Source organism: Pan troglodytes, chromosome 20 (genome assembly GCF_028858775.2).
Source record: "Pan troglodytes isolate AG18354 chromosome 20, NHGRI_mPanTro3-v2.0_pri, whole genome shotgun sequence".
Classification (NCBI taxonomy): domain Eukaryota; kingdom Metazoa; phylum Chordata; class Mammalia; order Primates; family Hominidae; genus Pan; species Pan troglodytes.
This window is the reverse complement of record NC_072418.2, coordinates 22,097,733-22,125,035: the sequence shown is the minus strand read 5'-3', so window position 1 is coordinate 22,125,035 and position 27,303 is coordinate 22,097,733. Positions and strand designations below refer to the sequence as shown.

The following is a 27,303-nucleotide window of genomic DNA, read 5'->3' as shown; positions in this document are numbered from 1 at the left end:
TTTTTTGCTTTCATTTTTGAAGGACTGTTTTTACTGGTATAGAATTCTGGGTTGGCAGTTTTCTTCTTTGGATACTTTTAACATCTTTCAACTCCTTTTTGTTTCCATTGTCTCGAGTCAGAAGTCAGCTGTTCATCTTATTAATGCTCCCCAGATGTGCTGAGTTGTTTTTCTTTTGCTACTTTCAAGATTTTCTTCTTTTCTTTGGCTTTCTACAGTTTGACTATGATGTATCTAGGTCAAGATCTCTTTGTACTTATGCTATTTAGGGTTTGTTGGGATTCCTGGATGAGTTTCTCCTCAAGTATGTTTTTGCCCATTATTTCTTCAAATAGTTTTTCTATCTTGCCCCAACCTTGGGCTAAAACAGAGCCGCTGTGTCTCCCCACTTGCCCATCTCCAAGACTGTTACTCTCATCTACAAGGCCACAGGCAGGGTTGCTACCACTCTAAAATGAACAGTCCTCCTCCTTTTCACCCACACAGCGAAGCTGTTGGTCCTCACAGCTGACAGTGGCTGGACAGAACCTCTTTACCAAACAGATGGGAGAGGGCATGGGAATAGCTCCAGGCCAAATGCCATAGAGTCTCACTGTTCTCACCTGAAATTCAGCAGTTACAGGCATAAATACTTCTCAGATTGTTGTATGCCCCTGCTCAATTTTTCCAGAATGCTGAGATTGTTTCATTTTGCTTTTGTCAATTCTGCCAATCTCCTCATTCAACACAACCAGAAGTTGCCCTCCACCCTCAATTTATGTAGAATATAAAACACTCACACAAGTTGGGAGACTGAGAGAGAAAAACTGCTGAGTTAAAGAGCGACAGGGAGGGGAGTAAAAGATGGAGGCAGAAAGCTGATTCTACTACTGTATCTGCCTCTGCATGCTCCAAATCATCCAACATAGCAATATGTACACTATACACACACATGCAAACATATATATTTCTTGATGATTCCAATTCACCAGCCACTAAAGAAAAAGGAAATTCTCTCTCCTAGAAGCCATCAGAAACTGCCTCTAGCTTTCAATATGCCCAGATTCGGTCATAAGACGGTAATAAGTTAGCATGAAAGAAAAAAAGGTCGTTTTGAAAAATACCCAAATAGAAACTCTATAAACAAAATACTATACAGCAATGAAAATGGATTAACTACTGGTATGCACAACAATATGGGTAAATCTCACAATGTTGAGTGAAAGCAGGAAGATAAAAGGTACATAGTATATAATCCCACTTATTTAAAGTACCAAAGCAGGAAAAACTAATCCATATTGTCAAGAAAGTGATTACCCTTGGAAGACAGTGACAGCAAGCAAGCATGAGGGGGCTTCAGAGGTGCTAGTAATATTTTTTTGTTTTTTGAGACAGAGTCTCACTCTGTCCCCAGGCTGAAGTACAGTGGCGCGATCTCGGCTCACTGCAAGCTCCGCCTCCCAGGTTCACACCATTCTCCTGCCTCAGCCTCCCAAGTCGCTGGGACTACAGGCACCCGCCACAACACCCAGCTAATTTTTTTGTATTTTTAGTAGAGATGGGGTTTCACCGTGTTAGCCAGGATGGTCTCAATCTCCTGACCTTGTGATCCACCCGCCTTGGCCCCCTAAAGTGCTGGGATTACAGGTGTGAGTCACCACGCCCAGCTGAACTCTGAGTTTCTTTAACACTTAACTTCTCCCTCACAATCCACTGACCTACCCTGCAGGGGAACATGGTGATTACAGGAGAAAATGCATGTCAGCAGCCCAGGAATGCACAAGGGACCCCATGCACATGGACTGCAGATTCCCATGAACATGGACTCCTCCTCTTCCTGCCTTGACTCCACACCAGCCCCTCACTGCTCACCCCTGCTGAGCTGTCATGGACTGGTCTCTGGCTGAAAACATAGAGAAAGGAAAAGGAGACTTGGACCTATAGTTTTATTTCTGGAACTTTAGAAGAGGACCTTGGTTTTAGAATGAGGACTGCAGACAGCAGAGTCAGACAGAAAAGCCCTCTTTGGACAGCAGGACTACAAAGTATATTTCCTCAGACTAGGAGGCTTTGTCAACAGGAGCAGGCTTGGGTTTTCCCATTTATCTTCCCATTTTAAACGCTGTGAACACCAGATGATCTCTGAAGTCCTCAGGATCCCAACAGTTTGGGTTGCAAAAACGAATTTGACATAAGACTGCAGGGTGGGGTCATCCTGTGGGGTTAGCTGACACGGGAAGGTGAGGAGCCACCAGCTGTCCCTTATGAACAGGCATGGAGAGACAGGCCCTCCACAGGGAGAGGACTCCAGTGGGCGGTGAGAAGAGAGAGCAACGGGCCACAGAGGAGTTTGTCACAGGGCCAGCCGGGAAGCTGTGGCCACACCACAGCCCTCAGTGGGTGTCTGGGCATGAACATTCTGGAGAGCTCCAAGGGGAGGGGTGATGCAAGAGGAAGTGCTGGGTCTGAATTTCTCTTTACAGAGAGAAAGGAAGGTTTTGAAGTCAAGAAATAGGTGGTAGATTGGGTCTTATTTTTATTTCAAGCTTTTACCTTAAGAGACTCATAAAAGGTGAATATGAGGAAAGTCACTCTTGAAGTAATCAGTGTTGACTAAGGACAAACCAACAGAGCAAGCCAAAGACCAGCACCAAGTGAACATGGAGTCGAGTGAGCATCCCGTACCCGCTCCGAGGAGGGTGCCCTGGGCTGGGCTCCCAACTCTATCCCTAGCCAAGTGACCAAGGAAGGTGTAGCATTCCTGGCCCTCTGACCTCTAGATCTGAAAAGCAGGGAAGCATAACCAAATGAATAACTCAAGTGTCCCTACAAACCAAAAGCACCGAGTTGGACAGACAGCAGGTGCGTGGGTGGCAAAGGCCTACTGATGGCAGGGGAGCTGATGGAATGTGCCACTCCTTCTCCTGTGAGACCCACACTCTGTGCCACTTGCAGTTGGGACCTGGGGCCCTAGAATGGCCACAACAGCACAGCTGCCAGTGGTGGGTGATGCCCGAGCTGAGCCTACAGCCCTCTCCACAACCCCGCCAAGCTGTTACCAACAGGCCTGGAGTGTGGCCAGCCCCAACCGGGGCACACTGGGCTTGTCTCCAGGTTCCAGCCCCTCCCGCTGGCTCCTCCCACTCACCTGTGTGAGGTGCGCATGTCCACGGGCCCATCGCCCACCAGCCCTTCGCCTCTGCCCATGGCCACGGCCGTGGCCTCTGTTGCCCTCAGCAATCCTTGGGTTGGACCTGCTCCCGGCTCAGGTGTCACCCTCATGTCTCCATCAGTGTTTAAATCTGAAGCCAACAATCCTCTCTCCATTTTTATTTTCTTGCTCTCCACATCGTCCTCTGTTGGGTCCCGTTCAAGCGCTCGTTTCTGACTCCGTGTTCGGCATGCTTCTTCGGTCATTCTGAACTTGGGAGGGAGGAGAAGACACAACATTTTAACTGGGTGCAATGAAGGTGCCACCTTCTTGGAGACTTTTCAGTGTTGCTTTCAGTGTTTTCCTCCCTATGGGAAGGATGGCAAAAGAATGTACAACAAACGCAGGGCCCAGAAAAGCATCCCCAGGACATTTCATCACTGCCTTGAGGAAGGCTAGGCAGGAGGGGGGTGTCCCCAGCCTCCACTGTGTGGCTGAACATTGGTGGAGCCAAGCTACACCCTGCCCTGTTGGGGGCCAGAGGCAGCAGGGTGCTGAACAGGAGCAGTGGAAGGCGGCTGCTTATCAGCAAGGAAAGGCTCAACAGCAAACAGAGGAAAAGTTGTTCTAGATCTCAACTACCTGCCTTTGGGATTTTCAGCACCTGCAATGTCTGGAATCCAGGAGGGCGGTGACTGCACTGTTCCAGGAGCAGGGTCGGGGCCTGGGACTAGCCCTACACTGTGGTGACTCGAGTTAACCCCAGCTTCTCCCCTTCAGGGAAGGGAGGTCTCCTCACTCCCTGCTCACCTCTGGGGAGTGGGGACTGGGGATCACATTTAACCCTTTGGTTGCCAGTGAGGTACACTTTGAGTAGAGTGAGGCCTGGCCCATCAACGTGCCACTGCCCTGTACCTGCAGCACACACATATCTTGATTTAAAGAAGAAAGAAAAAGAAGAAAAAAACAGCTGAGTCAGTTTTTGATCCCATGACATCACTGGCTCCACATGACCCTTCCCAGGATTCAGTCGGAGAGACAAAGCACTTTCCAGAAAACCAGTCTGAACCGGTTCCAGACAACAGGCTGAAGTGTTGTTAACCCTCACGGAGACAGGACGACAGCACAGCAATGTCTGTCTGCAGGGAGGCGGCTGGCATTCCACAGCAGGGTCTGGGACACTGGCACTCTTAAAGGGGCTGCTCTAATCCCGGCCTCGACATCCCAACAGGACAGGGCACAGGAATTGAGACAGAGAGAGTCAGGTTCTTAAAAAAGCATCCCAGTGTTTACCAGAGGACAAAAGAGAAATTTAGCAGCTGAGCTCTAGTGGAATTCCCGAAGTGTCACAGTTTTCCATGGGACAGTTGGTGCCCACTTGGGCCCCACAGAGAACCCTGATTCACACCTGTGGCATGCTCTATGCTGAAGCCCTCTGGTCCTATCTGTGTCCTCACAGGCAGGGCACTCATCTTGCCAGAGCCTTAGTTTCCTCACTGGCAAACACCCTGGGGAAGCCTGTCCCAGGTAGAGCCAGGCAGACCCAGTCTGGAAGCTGGGGGCAGCACAAGGCAACACAGGGGTCCTGTCGCCATCCATGGGACGCACTCCAGAGCTGACTCATCTGCAGCTTCCTTAAAGGAGCCAATTTCACAAATGAGCAATAGCGCAAGGCCCTGCCCAAATGTGCCCCCTCATGCACTCAAACTGAAAGGAAAGAAAGAGACAGCTGCTTCACGCTCCTGGAGCCAGAGGGAAAGCAGGCCGTCTACACGCGTGTTGTGCCAGTGTGGTCCAGCCAGGGCACCCGGGCACCGGCTTGAAACACTGGGGTCTCCTCAAGGCCAGGAAATCCCTGGTGTGCTTCACACAGGCCCAGAGCAGCTCTGTGCTCCCTACCCTGTCTCACCACCACCCAGGTGCCATGGCTGACCCCTAACATGACCAGGCTGAGGCAGGGAGACTCCGAATCTCAAGGGCACAGGTTTTCAGACTTGCCTCCACCTGTCCCCAGCCCCTCCGGCATCCCAGCCTGCACCTACCACCTATCCCACACCAACTGTGCGGCCTCCGCTGCCCCCGGCCACCCTGTCCACCCTCGCCCCCGCTCCTGCTCAGCTGCCCCTCAGCTCCTCCGTGGAATGGAGCCCAGGTAGAGGTCGAATGTGGAGGTCATGGCCTCACTTCTCTGGGGGAGATGAGGAATGCTACGGTGTCCCTCTCAGCCCTGAAGTTCTATGGTCTCTGTCCTTCCTTCCTCCGACATGCCTTGCCCATAAACCCCATCTGAACTGCTCACTAACAGGTTGTCTGTCTCGCCTCCCACGAGACCACAGATATGTCACTGCCCTCAGAGTGTGGGTCCCCTCCTCTCATTTCCCTCACTGTGGGAGGGGTGGGACATTTCTCCTTCAAGCACTGCCTTAGACAGCAGGTATGTGCACTCCCAGGCCCAGGGCAGGGAAAAGCCTGTTTAGGTGAGAGATGAGGGGAGGCCAGGACCTCGGACAAGTAAGGGCCCCACTCTACGGATGAAGCTTCCCAGTCTGGCCTTATAACTACTGTTGGGGATGAGGTCCCCAGGTGGACAGGGAGAATGCACCTCCACCTCCAGGACATAGCACCCTTCCCTGTGACTCAAAGAAACCCCCATGCTCCCCACTCTGCCCCTGTTCCAGCCAGGCAGGGCCCCTCCCAGCACAGCCTCCCACCCTGTAAGCCCTGGGCTCAGTTCCGTGAAGCCCATTTGAACCCAAGACCCTGAATGAGTTCTCGAAGCTGCTCCAGCCCACATGGACAAGGTGGAACTGACAGCCAGATCAGGGGGGCCGTGCCTGTGTGGCCTCACTTCGTTCTCACTGGTATAGGACCAGAGGCTACCCAGAGGTTCTGAGAGATGCAGGATGGAGCAGGGCCTCAGGTGCCCAGCAGAGCTGCTCCCTCCAGCCCCAGAGACCTCTCTTGTTGGGCCCCCTGTTGTGGTAGCAGGTCAGAGTCCTCAGCAGAGGGCTGGCTGGCGTGTACTCAGGGTGCACAGCAGCTCACTATGAAGCCTAAGGCCTGGAACTCTGCCAATCCCAGGCCCGGCACTGACGGCTGGCCTCACAGCGCCCGCCTGCCCTATGCCTGTGCCTCCCAGAGGCACGCCACTGCGGGGCGGGGCCCTGCGGCACCCCTCCCCCACCTCAGGAAGGACAGGCACAGCTGGAGGGGGTGGGGCCAGCCCCCGAGTGCAGGGGGCTCCTTTGGCAGGAGCCTCCTCCACTGCCAAGACCAATGACGCAGGGCCTGCTACTGGCCAATCCTCGGCCACCACAGGACACTTGCTCCTGGGGAGGGCAGGTGCCAGTAAGGAGTGGCTCCTCCCTCCTCGAAGCAAGCGGGACTAGTGCCCCCAGCACAACAGGGCTGGCAGCCACCGCACAGCAAGCACAGACCCAGGAGCAAAGTTGTCAGGAAGAAGAAAGCGCGACAGATGACTCCTGCAAAGAGCAGTGGGGGGTGCATTAGAACACTTCCTAAAAGTAGGTGAAGAGGCTAGGTCACCCTGACTGGCAAATGAGGATTCATTTCAAAATTCCCAGTGACAGGGGAGAGTGAGGGGAAGGCAGCTCCGGTGGCAGAAGTTCCAGGCAAGGGCTGTGCGGGAGCTGCCAGTGCATGGAGAGCAGCCCCGTCCTGGGGGCTGAGATCCTCTGCCGGCTGCTGCCTGCACAGACAGATCCCAACAGCAGCGTGCCCATTTGAAAGAGGAGAGCACTGAGGCTGCCAGGGCTGCCTGAGACACAAGGTTGAAGGTCAGCCTCACCCTCCTCCTCACTCTCTCCAAACACCCCAGGCCGGGCTGCAAGCCAGCACAGATGAGCAGCACCAGCAAGGTTGAGTGGGCATCGGTCTCCTCTGATACGTCCCGTACACACTGGGCTGGCAGGTGGTGGGGGCGTAGCCCAGCTCTTCCTCAACTAGGGGCCAAAAAGGACAGGTTCCAGCCACACTAGAGACCCCACACAGGTACAGCGCAGCTCTGACCGGGAGCACCTCCATGGGCTTTAGGGCAGATAGGAATGCTGCTTTATTTTCGTAAAATGCCACCATCCAACTGGCCTGAGAGCCTCAGGCAGAAAACATGTTCTAGAACAATTCCAAAAGGCTGACTGATGCTGTGGCAGGAACCAGAACTCTTAAAGAGGACTTGGGGGACAAACAGAAGGCACCCAGCACACTTCTGGCACACCAGGCCAGTACGCATCTCTTGATAATTAAAAGAGAAATTAAGTGCATGACACAAATCATAAAACCAAACCCCTGAGATCACACTGCTAATACTAACTCTACCATAAAATGCCATCTGTGGCACCCATCACTAACATACCCATAGTAACACCCTTATTTCAGACAGGAAGAAAGTCAGGCTTCGCAGTAAGTGGGTTAAAGCACTGGCGGGAGCAGCAGGGCTGATGCTCTGAACGGTGGATTTTAGGCGTCTTTCTGCCTCCTCACCCGACAGCAGCTCACCGAGCCTCCACTGTGGGCTGGGGACTCAGTGGTGAACAAGACAGAGGGAACACCATCCACCCCCATGCTGGAAAACGAGCGAAATGACAGAGGGTGTTGGTGACGGCGCTGTGGGGACACGAGGCAGAGCACGGGGCAGTCAGAGCACACAGAGGGACGGGGGCTGGGTGGAACGGGCGGCACCGGAAGCCAGCCCTGAAGGAGACAGGGCCTGAGCGGAGACATGTGCTGGGGGAAGCACTGGCCCAGGCCGGAGGGGAGGAATCTGGCTTGCTCTAAAGGATCACCTGGCTGGAGGACTGCAGGGCAGGGGAGCGGTTCCTATGGTGCAGCTACACTGGGGAAGGGGACAGAGCAGAGGGGAGTTGGGGTACTCCGGAGGGGGTTGCTTTCTTTCACTTGTTTTTGCCTGAGCAACTGGACCAGTGGGGCTGGCTTTTCTGAGATGGGGAGAAGCAGATTTGAGGAAGGAAGGTTGGGCTACAGTTCGGATGTGCTGAGTGTGAGGCCCACGATGAGCCCCACGGAGATGCTGAGGAGCAGAGCCCTGAACCTGGGGGCAGCCACTGTCCTCAGGAGGCACAGGGCACCTCAGGGCACCTCTTCCTATCAGGAAGGAAGAAGGGCCCATGAAGCAACCAGTGCTGAGTCAGATGATGACAACGGGGTCCAGGTGCTAGCCTCGCTAGCTGTGAGCTGCGCCCAACACTCAAGACACAAGGACCCTGTAGGCACACAGCTGCAGCAAGCCTGCGCCCAGGTGCCCACCTCCAGAGCGCCCCTGTGGCCCTGCCCTTCACACAGATAGATGCACAGCACAGATGGGCCTCTGGACCCAGAACCCCTGTCTACTCTCCTCCCGGGAGCATAGCCCGAGGAAGCTCCCAAAGCCACATCCTGGATCTGTACCCCCTTCAGTGGCTCTCCCACTTCCTAAGAGTCAAACCAGGGTACCTTGTTGTGGCCCAGAAGGACCTGTTGAGGGGGTAAGGAGAGAATAGGTGGGCCAAGTTTTGGCACTGGCAGCGCCTGCCTGACAAGCATACTTCTTTCCCATGCAGAACAGACACCTCCATCTGCTCAGAACTGTGGCCCGAGCCACTTCCTGACGCACATCTCTGAGTAACAGTGACTAGGACTCATTCCGGAAGGAAGCCACACCGGAAACAGCAGCTCTGGACTTCTCAATGTCAAACTTCATTAAGGCCAAGTACGAGAGATACAACTTAACTTGAGAGACAGAAAGGTGTTCCAAGCAGTCAGCTCCTACAACTAGACACAGCAGGGAACAGAGACTTGGTCTCAGCTCCATCACACACACGCTGGCTGGCCATGGGCCAGGGGAGAGGTCTGTCAATCAACCACAGGACCAAGGACACAAGATGGACACAGAAGCTTCAGTGGGCCGAGAGAGGATGCCACTGCCCCTTCTTCCACAGTGTTTATCAAAGATGTCCATGCAGCTTAAATTATCTACCCTCTGTGCCACATGCTAGATAGAGACTCTCAAATTCTAAACAGTCAACCCAAACTTTTTTCTTTAAGAACAAGGTCTCACTATGTTGCCCAGGCTGGACTCAAACACCTGGGCTCAAGTGATGCTTGAGCTGAGCCTCAGTTTCCCCATCCCTACTTCACAGACAATGCTATGTGAAGAAAAATGGAAAGAACTGTGGGAGAAAAGTTGCAGAATAGCATAGTACCATTTACATGGTTTAAAAAAAAAAAAGGTGTATATAGGGAAAAAACTGAAAGTAACTTCACTAAAATCAAAACTGAAAGGAACTGGACCAAAATCAGTGGTAGTAATCTCTGAAGAGTAGATTATTAAGAAACTTTCACTTACTATAGTAAACATTCCTGTATTGCTTGAATTCTTTAACAGTGACTATGAATCAGTCCTGTATTCAAAGAAAGCAAGGATTAAAAAAGAAAACCAGATAAAACAACAGCCCCACCTGCTAAGGATGAGAATCAAAAGCACAAGTGTGAAGCCAGGCACAGTGGCACATGCCTGTAGTCCCAGCTACTCAGGAGACCAAGGCAGGAGCATCACTTGAGCCCAGGTGTATGAGTCCAGGCTGGGCAACATAGTGAGGCCATGTTTCTTCAAGAAAAAAGGAAAGAAAGAAACTAACAAAGAAAGACAGTACCTCATCCAGGCGAGGAGGAAGGAGGCTCCCTAGGGTGAGAAGCTCTGGAGAGAGGGGGAAGCTGGCTCCTCCAATACTCCAACGCATAGGACTAAGGACACAAGATGGACACAGAAGCTTCAGTGGGCCGAGAGAGGATACCACTGCCCATTCTTCCACAGTGTTTATCGAAGATGTCCACGCAGCTTAAATCATCTACCTTCTGTGCCACATGCTAGAGACTCTCAAATTCTAAACAGTCAACCCAAACCCCCCAGCTCATTCCCACAGCCCGCCTTCTATATAGGCCACAAGCCTCCCTGAGTGGCTACAACCACCAGGCCACAGCATACCTCACCAGAGCCCTGGCAACAATCTCCGTGCCACTCAGGAGCTTCATCTCTCACTGCAACTCAATGTTAAGCTCTCAATGGCAGAAACTTTTTTTCACCATTCATCTTCATTTTCAGTGTAGAGCAAACAGTATGGGCTTGGTATGCACTGCTGAGTTACGCCTACGTTTCTGTAAATTAGACTCATGAAGCATGTGATTCCCGGGGTTGCCCTACAGGGCAAAGAGGAGCAAACAAGTAAAGTGCTTTCATTTAAAACTCCAAGACATGGGGACTGAGATGGCGTCTCCCAGACTGAGGCCAGGGCAGGAAAAGGAATTAGGCGAGACGTTCCAGGCAGGGGAACAGCATGCGCCAAGCAGCTGAGCAGGGAGGCTTTCAGGCCAAGGAAGGGAAGGCCGTGGTGAGTCCTGAACTACAGGCTTTCTCAAAAGGAGAAGAGATGTCTACTACTCACTGGCTGACGCTGGGTTCTTAACCCTTGGTGGCCTGAAAAGTAAAGACACACCAGAGATACAGACATCTTCTCTCTCTCATGTTATCAGGATGGACCCCAGCCCAGTCAGCTGGCTAGGAGCTCCCTGAGCCTTCAAAGACCCCAGACTGAGAGATCGTCTCCCTGCAGTGGTCCTAGGATAAGACTAGCAGTGGGGAGGTGCAAGCTGGCTGGAGCCAACTACCTCTCGCTGAGAGCCTGCATGAGTTGGAGACGGGCATGTGTCATCCCACAAGGTACAGGCAACTGAAGTCTGGCTGGGTGAAGGTCCAGGCTAGGTCTGAACTCAGGCCACCATGCCTCTGTCTAGGTGGCCACTCTGATAAGCCTTCCACAGTGTGCAAAGGGCCTTTTGTTAATCTTTTTTTTTTTTTTTTTGAGACAGAGTCTCAGTCTGTTGCCGAGGCTGGAGTGCAGTGGCATGATCTCGGCTCACTGCAAGCTCCGCCTCCCGGGTTCACACCATTCTCCTGCCTCAGCCTCCCCAGTAGCTGGGACTACAGGCGCCCATCACCACGCCCGGCTAATTTTTTGTATTTTTTAGTAGAGACAGGGTTTCACCGTGTTAGCCAGGATGGTCTCGATCTCCTGACCTCGTGATCCACCAGCCTTGGCCTCCCAAAGTGCTAGGATTACAGGCGTGAGCCACCGAGCCTGGCCTTGTTAATCATTTTTACACTGCTTTCACCTGAAGTGACAGGCACAGGTGGGGCTCAAAGGAGAGCTGCATACATGTGAGGAGGAGGATGGAACAGCCATCCTCAGATGTCTCCAGGCAAGACTGAATCTAGACTTGCCCTGCCTGGGGCTATGGAATAAGCTCTGGGAGGCCCCTGGGAAGAACCTGCAGCCAGAAGGTATGAGCCCTCAGAATGTCCCAACCACTCACCAGATAACAGGCTCTGTGACAGCAGGTACAACACCTTGTCCATGTCCCTGAAGTGGACCCACTTCTGCAAGAGTGTCAGTCACAGAGCAGGTGTGCTGCACATACTGGATGCGTGGGCAGAGGTGTCACAGATAGGAGTGCTCTGAGTTGAAGGACTGGATCGGACACTTCAAACTCACTTTCAGCTCTGGGATCCTCAGGGTTTCATCCAAATCTATTGCTCCTTTGTAATTAATAGAAGCATGGGGATCTTCTAATTTTTAAGTGCAAAACACCCAACACTGATTGAGCATCTACCCCACAACCACCTGTAAGGTAAATACTCTCATCAGCCGCCTTTTTGCAGGTGGGGAAACCAAGGCACAAAAGTACCCAGTCAGCCATCAGAAGGCCCCATCAACCACTCAAAGAGTCAGACCTGAAGATTCCAAAGGACATGGGGAGCACTGGACCTGTACAATTTGGGCTTGACCTCGCCCTCTCACACCAAGGGGTCCAGATGAGATATTAAGTGATTACGACTTTATTGTCATGAATGAGAGCAAACCTTTTGGTGTTTGCCTTTGCCTTCAAAGTATGGTTAAGTTCTGCTGTAGCGCAACAGAGGCAGCACTCCTAAAAACCACTGCGGGATGCAAACCCATGTGATAAAAACACAGGGCTTATGGACATAAGGGTTAGGGACACAGTACTCCAAAACTTCATCTATGACGTAAGATAGGAGCCCAAGCAATGACACATGTGGATATATGGGCAGCACAGCTACACACATGCTCAGTGGCTAAGAAATACACAAATGTTGCATGTCTGACCCTCACCTAGGGGAAGACTTACTGCTTGCCGTGAGCATGGGTGGGCTGCCATTTCTGCTGGAGGGAGGCTGTCTGACCCCGGAAAGGGATAGGGTGTGGCCCATAATATGCGGGACCCCGAGGGGACTTGGAGCATGTCTGAGGTGTGGGCAGTTTTATTTCATGTACTCACAGGTGCTCTACTATATTAAACTGGTAACAGTTTTCTAGATTCACCTAATGCAAGAGTTGGCAAACTTTTTCTCTTTTTTTTTTTTTTTTGAGATGGAGTCTCGCTGTGTCGCTCAGGCTGGAGTGCAGTGGCACGATCTCGGCTCACTGCAAACTCTGCCTCCCGTGTTCACTCCATTCTCCTGCCTCAGCCTCCCGAGTAGCTGGGACTACAGGCGCCCGCCACCATGCTCGGCTAATTTTGTTTTTGTATTTTTAGTAGAGATGGTGTTTCATCGTGTTAGCCAGGATGGTCTCGATCTCCTGACCTCGTGATCCGCCTGCCTCAGCCTCCCAAAGTGCTGGGATTACAGGCGTAAGCCACCACGCCTGGCCAGTAAACTTTTTCTTAAAATGCTACACAGTAAATAATTTTGGCTCTGCGGGCCATTTAGTCTCTGTCAGGAATGCTCAGCTCTGTGGTTCTGACAGGACAGCTGTCCCTCGAGACCCTTGGAGGATTATTTCCAGGAACTCCCGGGATGCCAAAATTCCCAGATGCTCAATCCCAGATATAAAATGGTGTAGTATTAGCATACAACCTACGTACATCCTTCCATATGCTTTAGTGAGTCACCTCTAGATTACTTATAATACTCCATAAAATGTAAATGCTACGTAAACAGCTGTTATACTATAGTTTTACTTGTATTATTTTATGTTGTATTGTTTTTTCCATTATTTTCCTTCAAAAAAAAAATTTTTTTTAAGACCCAGAGTCTTGCTCTGTCACCCAGGCTGGAGTGGAGTGGCGTGGCACAATCTCAGCTCACTGCAACCTCTGCCTCTGGGGTTCAAGCAATTCTCCTGCCTCGGCCTCCCAAGTAAGTGGGACTACAGGCACATGCCACCACACCTGGCTAATTTTTTGTATTTTAGTAGAGACGGGGTTTCACTGTGTTGCCCAGGCTGGTCTCGAACTCCTGAACTCAGGCAATCCACCTGCCTCGGCCTCCCAAAGTGCTAGGATTACAGGTGTGAGTCACCGTGCCCAGCCCCCAAAAAAATTTTTTTAAGAGATGGGGTCCCACTGTATTGCCCAGGCTGGTCTCAAGCTCCTGGGCTCAAGAGATCCTCCTGCCTCAGCCTCCCAAGTAGCTAGAATTACAAGCACATACCACCATGCCTGGCTTACCCCAAATATTTTCAATCCACGGTTGGTAGAACTCAAAGACACAAAACACAAGGATATGGAGGCCCAACTGTACATACCTGAATGAGCATGTCTGCGAATTAAACTTTATTTACCAAAACAGGCCACCACCTTGTGGGCCATAGTTTTCCAATCCCTAGCCTAGTGTTTCTCCTGAACAAAACCACACGCAACCATCGCAACATTTGTGTTATACCTCGACGGTCCTCTAACACATCAATTGTGTTGGAACAAATCTGCTTTTCCAAAATCAGCCTTATAGCAGAATGGACTACAGAGAAAAGTAGGTTTCAAAAACAGAAACCTAAGGGGGTGGGGGGCGGGCACAGTGGCTCACACCTGTAATCCCAACTCTTTGGGAGGCCAAGGAGGGAGGATCACTACAGCCTAGGAATTCAAGATGAGCCTGGGCAACAAAGGGAGACTTCGTCTCCAATAATTTTTTTTTTTCTTTGAGACAGGGTCTCACTCTGTCACCCAGGCTGGGGGCAATGTCTCCATCTCAGCTCACTGCAACCTCCGCCTCCCAGGTTCAAGCGATCTTCCTACCTCAGCCTCCTGAGTAGCTGGGACCACAGGTGGGTGCCAACACACCCAGCTAATTTTTTGTATTTTTGGAACAGATGGGATTTCACCATATTGCCCAGGCTGGTCTCGAACACCTGAGCTCAGGTGATCCACCCACCTCGGCCTCCCAAAGTGCTGGGATTACAGGCAGTGAGCCACTGCACCTGGCCTTCTGATAAAAAATTTTTAAGCCGGGTGCGGTGGCTCATGCCTGTAATCCCAGCACTTCGGGAGGCCAAGGTGGGCAGATCACCTGAGGTCGGGAGTTCAAGACCAGCCTGACCAACATGGAGAAACCCTGTCTCTACTAAAAATACAAAGTTAGCCGGGCGTGGTGGCGCATACCTATACTCCCAGCTACTCCAGGGTCTGAGGCAGGAGAACTGCTTGAACCCAGGAAGTAGAGGTTGCGGTGAGCCAAGATTGCGCCATTGCACTCCAGCCTGGGCAACAAGAACGAAACTCTGTCTCAAAAGCAAAACAAAAACAAAAAATAAACAACAACAAAAAAAAAAACCACAAAAAATTTGGCCAGGTGTGGTGGCTGAGCCTGTAATCCCAACACTTTGGGAGGCCAAGACGGGTGGATCACGAGGCCAGGAGCTCGAGACCAGCCTGGCCAAGATGGTGAAACCCCATCTCTACTAAAAATACAAAAATTAGCCAGGTGTGGTGGCGGGCACCTGTAATCCCAGCTACTCGGGAGAACTGCTTGAATCCAGGAGGCGGAGGTTGCAGTGAGCTGAGATCGCTCCACTGCGCTCCAGCCTGGGCGACGGAGCAAGACTCCGTCTCAAAAAAAAAAAAAAAAAAAAAAAAAAAAAAAAAAATTTAAAAATAGCCAGTTGTGGTGGGACACACCTGTGGTCTCAGCTACGCAGGATGCTGAGGTGGAAGGACTGCTTGAATCCAGGAGGTCAAGGCTGCAGTGAGCTGTGATTGTGCCACTACACTCCAGCCTGGGCAACGGAGCAAGACCTTGTATGTGGGGGGCACAGCGGACAGACTCGAACGTGTAAATTAAATCCAGAGCAAGGACTCAAGGCTAACTCTTTTGACAAGTCAGAAGGAAATTTATTTTCAAAAAGTGCTATGTGCAGACAAGACAGCTTGCTACAGGGTCAATTTTATACTGTCCCAAAAGCCCACACTTAGAACACTCAAGATAAATAGGTCCCTGGTAGAAGGAAATTACATGCTATAAACTCAATTGCTGCAGTGGATGAAACTTTAACCCAGTTACAGAAACAAGCACTCCCTAAGCACAGGTGCCTGAGAATCACACCAAAGCCCTAAGGAAAAGCACAGGGCTGAGAAGGACCTGAGGGGCATAAGCCCAGCCTGGGGGCCCAGGAGAAGCCTCGCTGAGGAGGGGAGGTTTCAGTCACAGTGCAAGCACAAGGTGTGAACCAAACACACCACTGAGGCTGATTGCTGGAGGAATGGGGGCTACAGGGATGCCCAGTGGCAGGAAGGGAGTCACAGGGCACGGGCTTCCCGGGTAACCAGGACTGGCCATCACCTTTGAGGACTGAGGGAGAGCGAGGTCGTTTGTGCCAGGGAAATCCTGAGGACACATTACCTGGTTTTGAGGGGATGCACAGGAGGACAAGGTCCACACCCAGCTAGTGTGACCTCTCCCAGCTAATGCTCTGCCATACACGACTGTCCCACTCTGGGGCAGGATCTGGACAGGCAGGTAACCTATATCATGTCCTGTCCCACAGAATGAATCAAGGTCCGAAAACAAAGTTACTGTGGGTGGCTAAAGGTCTGCGTGTGGTACATTTTGCCTGTGGCTTTAGCTCCTCAGCCCAGCCCCAGCCCAGGGGTTCAGCAGAACCACCAGGACCTGTCCTGCCTACTGCCACTCCCTGCCTTGGTCCTTCAATTCTGCACGTCACTTCACCCCCCCAGGCCTGGGGGCAATCTATGTCCTGTCCAGCTCACAATGGGGCTCCCTGGACTTGGGGGCTGACATGGATTCTCTAAGCCTTCTGCCTGGTTGAGAGGCTGATGCAGTTCAACAGGTGGACAACCATTTTACAAAAACAGGAGACGGAACTAACACATTCTTCCGTCCTGTTGAAGGTGCCAAGTCACTGTTACAAAGGCTTCCCACAAGATGGGCAGTCTCCCCATCAACCTCTGACAGCCACAGCAAGGCTCTCAGTGCCTGAGCAGGGACTCCTTGGCCCCACCTGGGCTGTGGGATCCAGGGAAGCCAAGGGCAACAAGAAGACTGGGAAGGGGACAAGGAACACATGGCGCCCATGAAGTAAGAGCATCTGACCCTGTAGGAAAGGCAGAAGACAGACAAAGGAAACAGTGGGACAGCAGACAGACACCTCCTTCCCCTGCAAAGTATACACTAGTTAAACACAGAGCAATCCTGAACAACACACACGTATATACTCACACTCATACGCATGCACAGTTTTCATCCCCTCCTCCTACTTCTGAGTCTTGCTCAATTGTCTCAGAAAACATCTTTCTGGCCAGGAGCAGTGGCTCACGCCTATAATCCCAGCACTTTGGGAGGCCAAGGAGGGAGGCTCACTTGAGTCCATGGGTTCAAGGCTGCAATGATCGCACCATTGCACTGCAGCCTGGGCAAGGGGGCAAGACCCTGTCTCTAAAAATAAGAAGAAAAAAAGTCTTTCTTCTGCATTTAATTCTGAACAAAAGAACAGTAGTTCTCAAGAGCAATCAGCGTCCACACAGCTACCGATCTACTTGTCTCAAGAATATGGAAAACCACAAAGTATGGTTTTCAGACACAAGGGCCGGAATCACCAAGTTGTAGAGCATGTGAAGGAGCCCAGAGCCCTGCTGAGTCTCACACGCATTCCCACCCGCCTACTTCACTTCAACCCACACTACTTCCTTGGCCCTGCAATTTCTCACCTAGCTGGATAGAGCCACAGAACGTCCTCAACTCACTGGCACTGCAACCTTGCGTGTTGGTTCTACTTCATGCCAAAAACATGGTAATGTCAGCTTCCAGAGAAGCCACAAGAACTGATTTGTTGACTGTTGCACATCTGGACAATGCGTGAACTCAGAAGGAAACTTCTGCAGCACGAGGAGCCTGATCAGTGCCTGGGACACCCCTTCTAATTCACAGCCCACCTGGCTGTCATCAGGCTGGAGTGCAGTGGCGTGATCTCGGCTCACTGCAATCTCCGCCTCCTGGGTTCAAGTGATTCCCCTGCCTCAGCCTCCCAAGTAGCTGGGATTACAGGCACGCACCACCACAAACGGCTAATTTTTTTTTTTTTTTGTATTTTACTAGAGAGGGGGTTTCACCGTGTTGGCCAGGATGGTCTCAATCTCCTGACCTCATGATCCGGCTGTCTCAGACTCACAAGGTGCTGGGATTACAGGAGTAAGCCACCACGCCCACCCCACTTTTTAAAAGTTTGAATCTCGGCCGGGTGCGGTGGCTTACGCCTATAATATCAGCATTTTGGGAAGCTGAGGCAGGCGGATCACATGGTCAGAAGTTCAAGACCAGCCTGGCCAACATGGTGAAACCCCGTCTCTACTAAAAATACAAAAAATTAGCTGGGCATAGTGGCGGGCGCCTGTAATCCCAGCTACTCGGGAGGCTGAGGCAGGGGAATTGCTTGAAACCGGGAGGCGGAGGCTGTAGTGAGCCGAGATCATGCCACTGTACTCCAGCCTGGGAGACAAGAGCAAAACTCCGTCTCAAACAAAACGAACAAAAAAAAGAGTTTTGTTTTGTTTTGTTTTTTAATGTAATGAGGTTGCTTGGTGAAAGAAAGCATCCTAGTACAGAGGCCACACTTGTATTCAGCTGAACACGATGAAGAAAAAGCCCCCACATACCCCCCAGCACCTTGTGGTACAGGGAGCCTGACCGCCCCCTAGCCTGTGAGAGGAGGGCTGAAACCTTTAACAGGTCCTGAAGAGGAGGAGAAAGCTGAAAGCTGTCAAAAGGCACAGAACACACTCCAAAAAGACATGAGCAGCACACATCCAATTCAAGTGAAGTAGTACCTCCCCTCAGGCCACCAAATACATAAATATGAGCACCAGCGTTCCCTGAAGAGGGGGTGAGCAACAGCCCCCACAGGTATTCCCTACCCAGCACTTCCAGGAAGACGCTATTTACAAGTGCCATGCTCAGCTCTGACAGAGGGAGAGGGGCATCTACCGCCTCCTCCTAACAGGGCACATGTGACAACCCAGGTGTGCCCAGCACTGTGCTGCTGAATGGCAGGGTCCCTTGCCAGCACTTCATCTGAAATGCTAATGACCCACGAATATAAGCTGGTTCCCATCACCAAACAGTGGGCGGAATCTGACCAACGACCAGGACATCCATCCCATCATCTCTAGTTCTTGGTTCTAGAGCTACTCAGAAATGCAGGTAATTAAAAATGAAAGGGACCAGGTGCAGTGGCTCATGCCTGTTAATTCCAGCACTTTGGAAGGTCAAGGCAAGAGGATCTCTTGAGGACAAGAGCTCAAGACCAGGCTGGGCAACATAGCAAGACCCTGACTCTACAAAAAAACCTTTTTATATAAGATAAATAAATAAAAGAATGAAGGAAGTAAAAAGAAAAGGCACCTCTGGCTTTCCCATTTACCAATAAATGCACTTACAATCTCATGTGTTTCAGGTAGAGGACTTGTAAATGATGCCTCCAAAATATTTTTAAAAATCAATTTATTAAGTTTTTTAGACAGGATCTCACTCTCTTGCTCAGGATGGAGTGCAGTGGCATGACTACAGCTTACTGCAGCTTCGACCTCCTGGGCTGAAGCAATCCTCCCACCTTAGCCTCCCGAGGTCACAGGTGGGCACCACCATACTGGGCTAATTTTTGTAGAGACAGAGTTTCAACCATGTTGCCCAGGCTGGATTTTTTTTTTTTTTTTTTGATACATTTAACAAAGTAAACCTGGAGAGCAAAACATCACAGAAACATACCCAGGTATATTAATATATACCCAAGTAACCATCAACGTTTTAAAAATAAAACCTTCCAGGTCTCGTGGCATGTGTGCATGTAGTTCCAGCTACTAGGGAGGCCAAAGCAGGAGGAATGCTTGAGCCCAGGAGTTTGAAACCGCCTGGACCTGTCTCTAAAAATAAATAACATCTAGATGGTCTGCAAATTCCTAAATGTAACTCACACTAGGCCTGCACAGTGGAGAGCAGCTCTGGTAGCCTCTCACTCCAGCACCCTGTGCAGAGCAAAGCTGTTTTGGGCATAAGTTGTCTCTAGAAAATAGATCACTGATCCCAATAGCCAACAGCCCTCCCATGGTGTGCCCACCGCTCAGACTCACCACGCTATTGTGCAGGGCCAGCCTGGGACAGACAGGTCCCCAGACCCCAAACTCCCTCTCTGGTGTCATCTGGGGGAAAAAAACTGGAGAAGTATAGTTCTTAATCAGGGAAGATGGTGTAGGGATTATGCCATCTTCCAGAGACACAGATGATTGCCTGAAAACTCCCAAAACCAGGGGACGATAGTGTCCACACACTGGCCATGAAAGAGCCCCACAAGGATCACAATTAGCTGCTTCTGTATATTGGCCCTGTGTCTCAGCTTGAGGGCCCTTCCGGGTAACACGAGATGAAAGCCTGTCTTCACCCCCAAGTTGTACCAGACAATAGGAAAAAGCACACCTAAACTGATCACAGGCTTATTATGAGGAGAAAGACAGGTAGCAAATAAGTGTCTTTAAAACTACTGCTAGGCCAGGGGCAGTGCACTTTAGGAGGCTGAGGCGGGCGGATCATTTGAGATCAGGACTTCAAGACCAGCCTGGCCAACGTGGTGAAACCCCATCTCTACAAAAAAAATTTAAAAATTAGCCAGCATGGTGGTGGGCGCCTGTAATCCCAGCTACCCAGAAAGCTGAGGCAGGAGAATTGCTTGAACCCAGCAGGCGGAGGTTGCAGTGGGCCGAGATTGTGCCACTGCACTCCAGCCTGGGAGACAGAGAGAGACTCTGTCTCAAAAACACAACACAACTACCAATAGCTCCCTGTGCTCACACTGGAGATCAGGACTTGGTTTCTGTGTGTGACATCTCAGAACTGTTCAGTGCCCAACACTACCCTCATTTGAGGCCGTGCTTGAAGTGGCCCCACACCTGCGCCGCTGTTGGCCAGGGCCTGTGCCCAAGCCCAACCCTGCGGCCCCAGAGAGAGAAACAGACGCTGCCCAAGGAACACACGACATAGAAACAAAGGTGCCGCCTGTGAAGAGGGAGTCCGGGCAGTCTTAAACCTCCACAGGTAAATGGGGACCAGAGTCCCAGCTGTAGGACGTCACTGTGAGGGCTGGCCATGCTCCCCTTCTGTGGGAAGGGCCTGGCTCTCTGTCCCCTCCCAGATGCCTCCTAGACCGTGAGCCTACGTGGCCTACGAAGGGTTACGCCTGCCATTTCCATGCCATCTGCTACGTGCCCATCGGGCGTCACATCACAAAATGGGAGGCCTTAACCCTTCCAGGGCTGTAGTCTCTCAGGGCTGAGCCAGGCGAAGCTGTGGCCCTGACCACCAGCTCCATCAAGGCCTGAGACTGGAAACGGCAGGGAGGTCTGGCACAGAAAATTCCAAGGGCCAGAAAAGCCTTCTCAGTTCCTGGAAGGAAATGTCAAGTGGAAAGGGAGGGAACCAAAAATTCATCTGTTGCCATTTTCATCAGGGCACCCAGCAACATGGTGACGCTGCGGGCTGGAGGCCCTGCCCAGGCGCCCTTCCTCAAGCTCCTCCCTACAAGCATCCTGCAGCATCACAGAGCCACAGGGAGGATCACAGCCAGCAGGGAAACCTACTTCTACGATGAAACAAACTATCTGCTCTCAACGCAGCCCCAGCCCGTGGGTCTACCCACAAACAATCCTTGCAGCAGGTTCCTGCACAGCTGTAAGGGCTGGGACAGAAATCCTACTTCTACCCTCTACCTAGCAAATGGAACTCTTCCCCGCAAATGGAACTCTTCCCCTCAGGGGTGGGAGGAGTCTGTGTATAGACACCCACACCAACCTCTGGGCAACAGCTAAGCTCAGCTGTGCCATGAAGTGGGGGAGTGGGGGGTCTGTATCAGTGCTTCTTTGGTAAAACATGATACTTAATAATACAGAAGCAAAGCCCTGGCCAGAAGGTCCTGCTGGCCTGACCATAATCCAGCCACCCCTGTGCCCGTCCCCCAAGTCCAACCAACCCCTCTCCTGTTCTCTCAGCTGGAGCCACACTGACATCCTGGCTCACTCCCACCTCAGGGCCTTTGCATCTCCACTCCCCCAGGTCTCAGCTGATAATGCAAAGTGAGAAACGCTTCCCCTCCACACATGCCCCCCAGGGGGTCTCTATCCCCTTTCCTGCCTCATCACCACTTGACATGCTATTTATTCACCTCTCTGTTTGTGGGCTTCCACCCCCAGGATATCAACAGACACCTATTTCTCTAGCACTACCATCCAAGGGCCCATGCAGGCACAATGCTTTGCACAGAAGAAGCAATGTATACACATTTGTTAAACAGATTTGAAATAGTACTTTCAGAACTCCCAACTACCACTGCCCTTCAACCTCCTTCCCGGTTAATAAGCCAAAATGTCTTCATGCTGACAGAAAAGATAATGATCAAAACCAAACAAAACCTGGCCAGGCACTGTGCAGTGGCTCACGCCTGTAATCCCAACACTTTGGAAGACCGAGGCGGGACGATCGCTTGAGGCCAAGAGTTTGAGATCGGCCTGGGCAACATAGTGAGACTGTCTCTATAAAAAAATAAAAACAAAACAAAATCTTTACATCACCCCATATATGAAAATTAACTCAAAATGGATGAAAGACCCAAGTATTAGGAGCTAAATCCATAAAACTCTTAGAAGAAAAAACACAGGAGAAAAATGTCATGACTTGGTGTTTGGCAAACAGTCTTACATATAAGCACAATATCAAAAAAAGAAAAAAGATAATTTGGACTGCATCAAAATTAAAATCTTTTGTGCAAAGGGCATTATAGAATAAAAAAAAAAACACCCATAGAATGGGAAAAAATTATAGCAAATCATACACCTGATAAGGGTCTAGTGTCCAGAACATATGAAGGATCCTTACAACTCAGCAACAAAAAGACAAGCAACCCAATTAAAAATAGCCAAAAGACTTGAACAGACATTTCTCCAAAGAAGAGAGACGAATCACCAATGAGCATGTGAAAAAGACTCTGTCTCAGTGTCATTAGTCATGAGGGAAATGCAAATCAAAACCACCATGAGAAACCGCTTCACACCCACTAGGATGGCTACAATCAAAAAAGCCAATTAAGTATTGGTAAGGATGTAGAGAAATTGGGACCCTCATACACTGCATGGTGGAAAGTAAAATGGTAGAGTGACATGGAAAACGGTGGAAAGTAAAACGGAAGAGTGACGTGGAAAACAGTGGAAAGTAAAACAGTAGAGTGATGTGGAAAACGGTCTGCCAGTTCCTCAAAAAGTTAAACGCAGAGTTCCCACATGAGCCTGGGCAGGGCCTCCAGCCCACGGCGTCACCATGCTACCGAGTGTCCTGCAAGTCCACTTGTAGGTATACCCAAGAGAGCTGAATATAGGTATTCAAAAAAAAATGTGCAGGTGAATGTTAAAAGCAACATTATCCACAATAGCCAAAAAGTAGAAAACAACCCAAATGTCCATCAATGGATGAATGGATAAACAAAATGTGGTCCATCTAGACAATGGAATATTATTTGGCCATAAAAAGGAATGAAACTCTGACACAATGTGACTGAACTTTGAAAACATCATGCTAAGTGAAAAAAAGTCAGACAAAAAGGCCACATATTGCATGATCCCATTTATATGAAATGCCAGAAGAGGCAAACCCAGAGACAGAAAGTAGAATAAGTGGCTGCTGGGAGGGTGGAGAGCAGAGTCAAGGAAAAGGCAGTGACTGCTAAAGGGGACAAGGTTTCTTTTGGGGTGGGGGTGATGAAAATGTTCTAGAATTACAGGTGATGGTTGCACAATACTGTGAATGGGTTAAATGCCACTAAACAACACACTTTAAAAATGTTAAAACTGGTGAATCTTCTACCATGTGAATTTTACATGCTTTTTTAAAGAGGTGAGAAAAGAAAACAAAAACAAAAATACTAATTCCAATAGCCATGAACCCCTCTAGAGCTACTAAAATACTAACAGGCAAAAGCAGGTTTGCTGTGACCCCAACAGCACAGAACTGGGTCCTTCAGTAAACATGCTCCTTTTATACAACAAGACCCCAAACAACCACACTGCCATCAGCCATCAGCCATCAGGGTAGGTAGCCTCTATGTCACCACCAACCACGAGTCCCACAGGACAACTGCAGGAGGCTGCAGCAAGCCCACTGTACACATGGGAACTCAGAACCATCTCCCAGCTAAAGATCCAATGCCTGGGAGTATGAGGATGTGGGACACATAAGGGAGAATTCACCAAGGAGGAGCCAAGGCAGAAAGAGGAAGTGGCCTCAGAGGGCTGGAATCACAAGAGTTACTACCAGCAGAGCCCCACCTCAGCCAGGCCTTATCACAGGCCCTACACTGCCTAAAATCCAAATAAAACAAAACTGCCATGGTGGCTTTTTTTTTTTTTTTTTTTTTTAAGGGACGAGGTCTCACTCTGTTGTCCAGGCTGGAGTGCAGAGCCACAATCATGACTCACTGCAGCCTCAACCTCCAGGGCTCAAGCAATCCTCCCACCTCAACTTCCTGAGTAGCTGGGACTAAAGGCACGCACCACCACACCTAGCTAATTTTTGTACTTTTTGTAGAGACGAGGTTTCGCCATGTTGCCTAGGGTGGTCTCAAATTCCTGGGCCCAAGAGATCCACATGCCTTGGCCTCCCAAAGTGCTGGGACCAACAGGCATCACACACGGTGGTTTTACACTAACACACTATTGGGGAAGTGCCACACGCCTCAACGTCACAAGGTGTTTCACTCATTTATTTGTCCAAATACCTGCTTAAGTTTCTACTTAGGGATCAGGGACACCCTTGGGGTGCCAACAACGATAGGCCTCCTACTGGGAGCTGCCTCAGGAGCCCCAAGGAGAACACTGGAGTGGGGGGCACAGCAGGCAGGGTTGAAGTCCCTCACACACTGTTCGCTGGGTCCCTAGATCACAACTCTAAGCACTACTGTTCACGAAACAGTCATGTGCAAGTCCAGCTAACCACCTACTTTATCCACTCGTGATGGGCTACGACTGCTGTGGATGGGCAATACCAATGGGGAGGGGAGAATGGTTTTCATCATAGAGTCAGGGTACTGGAGTGGTAGTCAGATGTGCCCCAGGTACTGAGCAGGGAGGCGACAGGAAGGAGGCCCAGAAGCTCATGCCCTTAGCTGTCCGGTCAAAGCCAGAAAGCCTGATTCACCCCCAAGGGCCTCAGCTTCCTCACCTGTAAAATGGGAACAGCACCCACTTTATTGCTTACACTTCCTGAGGGCTCCATGAAGAGTAGCTGTGAGTGTTGTAATTACAGAAAATAAGAGTGTGTAAGAGAGGCTGTCTGGTGGGCTGACAGGCCACGGTCCCCTCTGGCAATTCCAGTCTCTGCTCATGGTTTTCTGCTTGAATTTAAACTACTCCCAAGTGGCCTCCTAAACTACCCCCAAGTGGCCTCTACCTCAGCTTTTATAAATGGCCATTTCCCCTCTTCTAGATGATCCAGTCACGAAGCTCCCTGAGAAAAGACCTGGGCCAAACCCAATTTTCACACTTTTCATTAAGGAAAATTTCAAATCCACCCACAGAGTAGATAATGGTGTGATTAACTGCAGGTGCTTACCACCCAGGTCCACGGCCATCGGGGACCACCCTCGTGTCCTCCACATGCCGCTCCTTTCTCCTCTCTCCCACTAGCTTCCACGAAGCAAATCCTATGAAACATGCATTTGTGCTAAAGGGGTCAGTATTTATCTCTACAGAACAAGCATGACCACAACACTATGATCCCACCTTTGATAATTTCACAATCTTCCGTCTTTGTTGGAGTCACATCTGGCTGGAATCCACAGGTCCCCTTACTGACACAATCATATGCTCAAAGAGTTAGGATGCTTGCCCTGTTTCCCACTGTTGGTTTTGCAAAAGGCGTCCCTGTGGCGTAAGTGCACATACCCCCAATTTCTCATGAACTAGACCTTGAGGCTTGGTGAGTGCGTGTCCCTGTGGAAGCACAGGACACTCTCCTTGGGGGCTAGCAGCTAGGGAGAATCACTGTCTGGACCTCACAGTCTGGAACCCCTCAATTCACTAGGTGCCTACAATAAACTTAAAATTCTGTCATTTCATATTAATTTGCTAAAACACATCAATAGCTGTGCTGCCCATTAGCCACACGTGGCTATTTAAATACACAAAATTAAACTCCGCGTCCTCAGTCATGCTATGTTAAACGGCACGCAGGGCAGACGGTGTAGAGCATCCCTGTCACCCTAGGCAGTTCTGCGGGCCAGCACTGCCCTGCGAGGGAACCTTGCCCTCGCCCACACTCTCATTCCTGGAGTGTGCAGCCCACAGAGAAGATACAGGAAAAATGCCTGTTGCTTTCCCTCTACCCATTTTTAAAACCAGCTAGCTCTCTAACTCCTACCAAAGGGGACCAGTGAGTTTCTTCCTTGTCCTTTAAGCATCAATAAGAAACTGTGTTTTTTTTTTTTTTTTTTTTTTTTTTTGTCCAGCTTAGGGGGTCCTGCTACATTGCTCAGGCTAGACTCCAACCCCTGAGCTCAGGCAATCCTATGGCCTTGGCCTCCGGAACAGCTAGGATGGCAGGTGCGCATAACCACAGCCAGCTTAAACCCTTGGGTTTTTCTTTTTGTGAGACACAGTCTTACTCTGTTGCCCAGACTGGAGTGCAATGGCGCGATCTTGGCTCACTGCAACCTCCGCCTCCCAGGCTGAAGCAATTCTCCTGCCTCAGCCTCTCGAGTAGCTGGGATTACAGGCGTGCGTCACTATCACCCAGCTAATTTTTATAATTTCAGTAGAGACGGGGTTTCACCATATTGGCCAGGCTAGTCTTGAACTCCTGACCTCAAAATGATCCACCTGCCTCAGCCTCCCAAAGTGCTGGGATTACAGGTGTGAGCCACGGCATCCAGCCAGCCTTGGATTTTTAACACATCTAACTCAGGGGCTCCTTGTTCTTGTTCACTCTCGCTTGCCCCATCTGTGCCAGCAGGGCCCCTGTGGGTCCTTCTGATACAACCCCAGTGTGTCTTACACAATTACCATGTTCCCAATGCAGAATGAGAATTAAGCTTTTTACTTAAAGTACTCAGGTCTTGGCCAGGTGCAGTGGCTCACGCCTGTAATCCCAGCACTTTGGGAGGCTGAGGCTGGAGGATCACCTGAGGTTGGAGTTTGAGACCAGCCTGACCAACATGGAGAAACCCCATCTCTACTAAAAATACAAAATTAGCCAGGCATGGTGATGCTTGCCTGTAATCCCAGCCACTCAGGAGGCTGAGGCAGAAGAATCACTTGAACCCAGGAGGCAAAGGTTGTGGTGAGCCGAGATCGTGCCATTGCACTCCAGCCTGCGCAACAAGAGCGAAACTCTGTCTCAAAAAACAAAAACCAGGCCAGGCACGGTGGCTCACGCCTGTAATCCCAGCACTTTGGGAGGCCGAGGCGGGTGGATCACGAGGTCAGGAGATAAGAGACCATCCTGGCTAACACGGTGAAACCCCGTCTCTACTAAAAATACAAAAAATTAGCCAGGCATTGTGGCAGGCGCCTGTAGTCCCAGCTACTGTTGGGGAGGCTGAGGCAGGAGAATGGCATGAACCTGGGAGGCGGAGCTTGCAGGGAGCCGAAATCGCGCCACTGCACTTCAGCCTGGGCGACAAAGCGAGACTCCGTCTTAAAACAAAAACAAAAACAAAAACAAACCCAAATTTAAAAATTTGCTGGACATGGTGGTGCATCTGTTGTCCCAGCTACTTGGGAGGCTGAGGTGGAAGGACTGCTGGAGGCTGCAGTGAGCTATG

The 27,303-nt window shown here is 50.6% G+C and overlaps 1 protein-coding gene across 40 annotated transcripts in view; it reads right to left on the bottom strand.

Moving 5' to 3' along the window:
* The window catches only part of GATAD2A (GATA zinc finger domain containing 2A), a 121,401-nt gene that overhangs the window by 38,433 nt on the left and 55,665 nt on the right, over window positions 1-27,303 (bottom strand). For 21 of the 40 annotated variants that reach the window (XM_009435090.5, XM_063801403.1, XM_054672831.2 and 18 more), the window contains one exon: window positions 3,128-3,402. In XM_009435090.5, the coding sequence (XP_009433365.1) occupies window positions 3,128-3,396 (269 nt within the window). In that variant the 5' untranslated portion in view covers window positions 3,397-3,402. Of the gene's footprint in view, window positions 1-3,127; window positions 3,403-11,515; window positions 11,824-27,303 lie in introns of those variants that run through there. The other 19 variants (XM_009435084.5, XM_009435093.5, XM_063801399.1 and 16 more) reach the window with 3 other exon arrangements.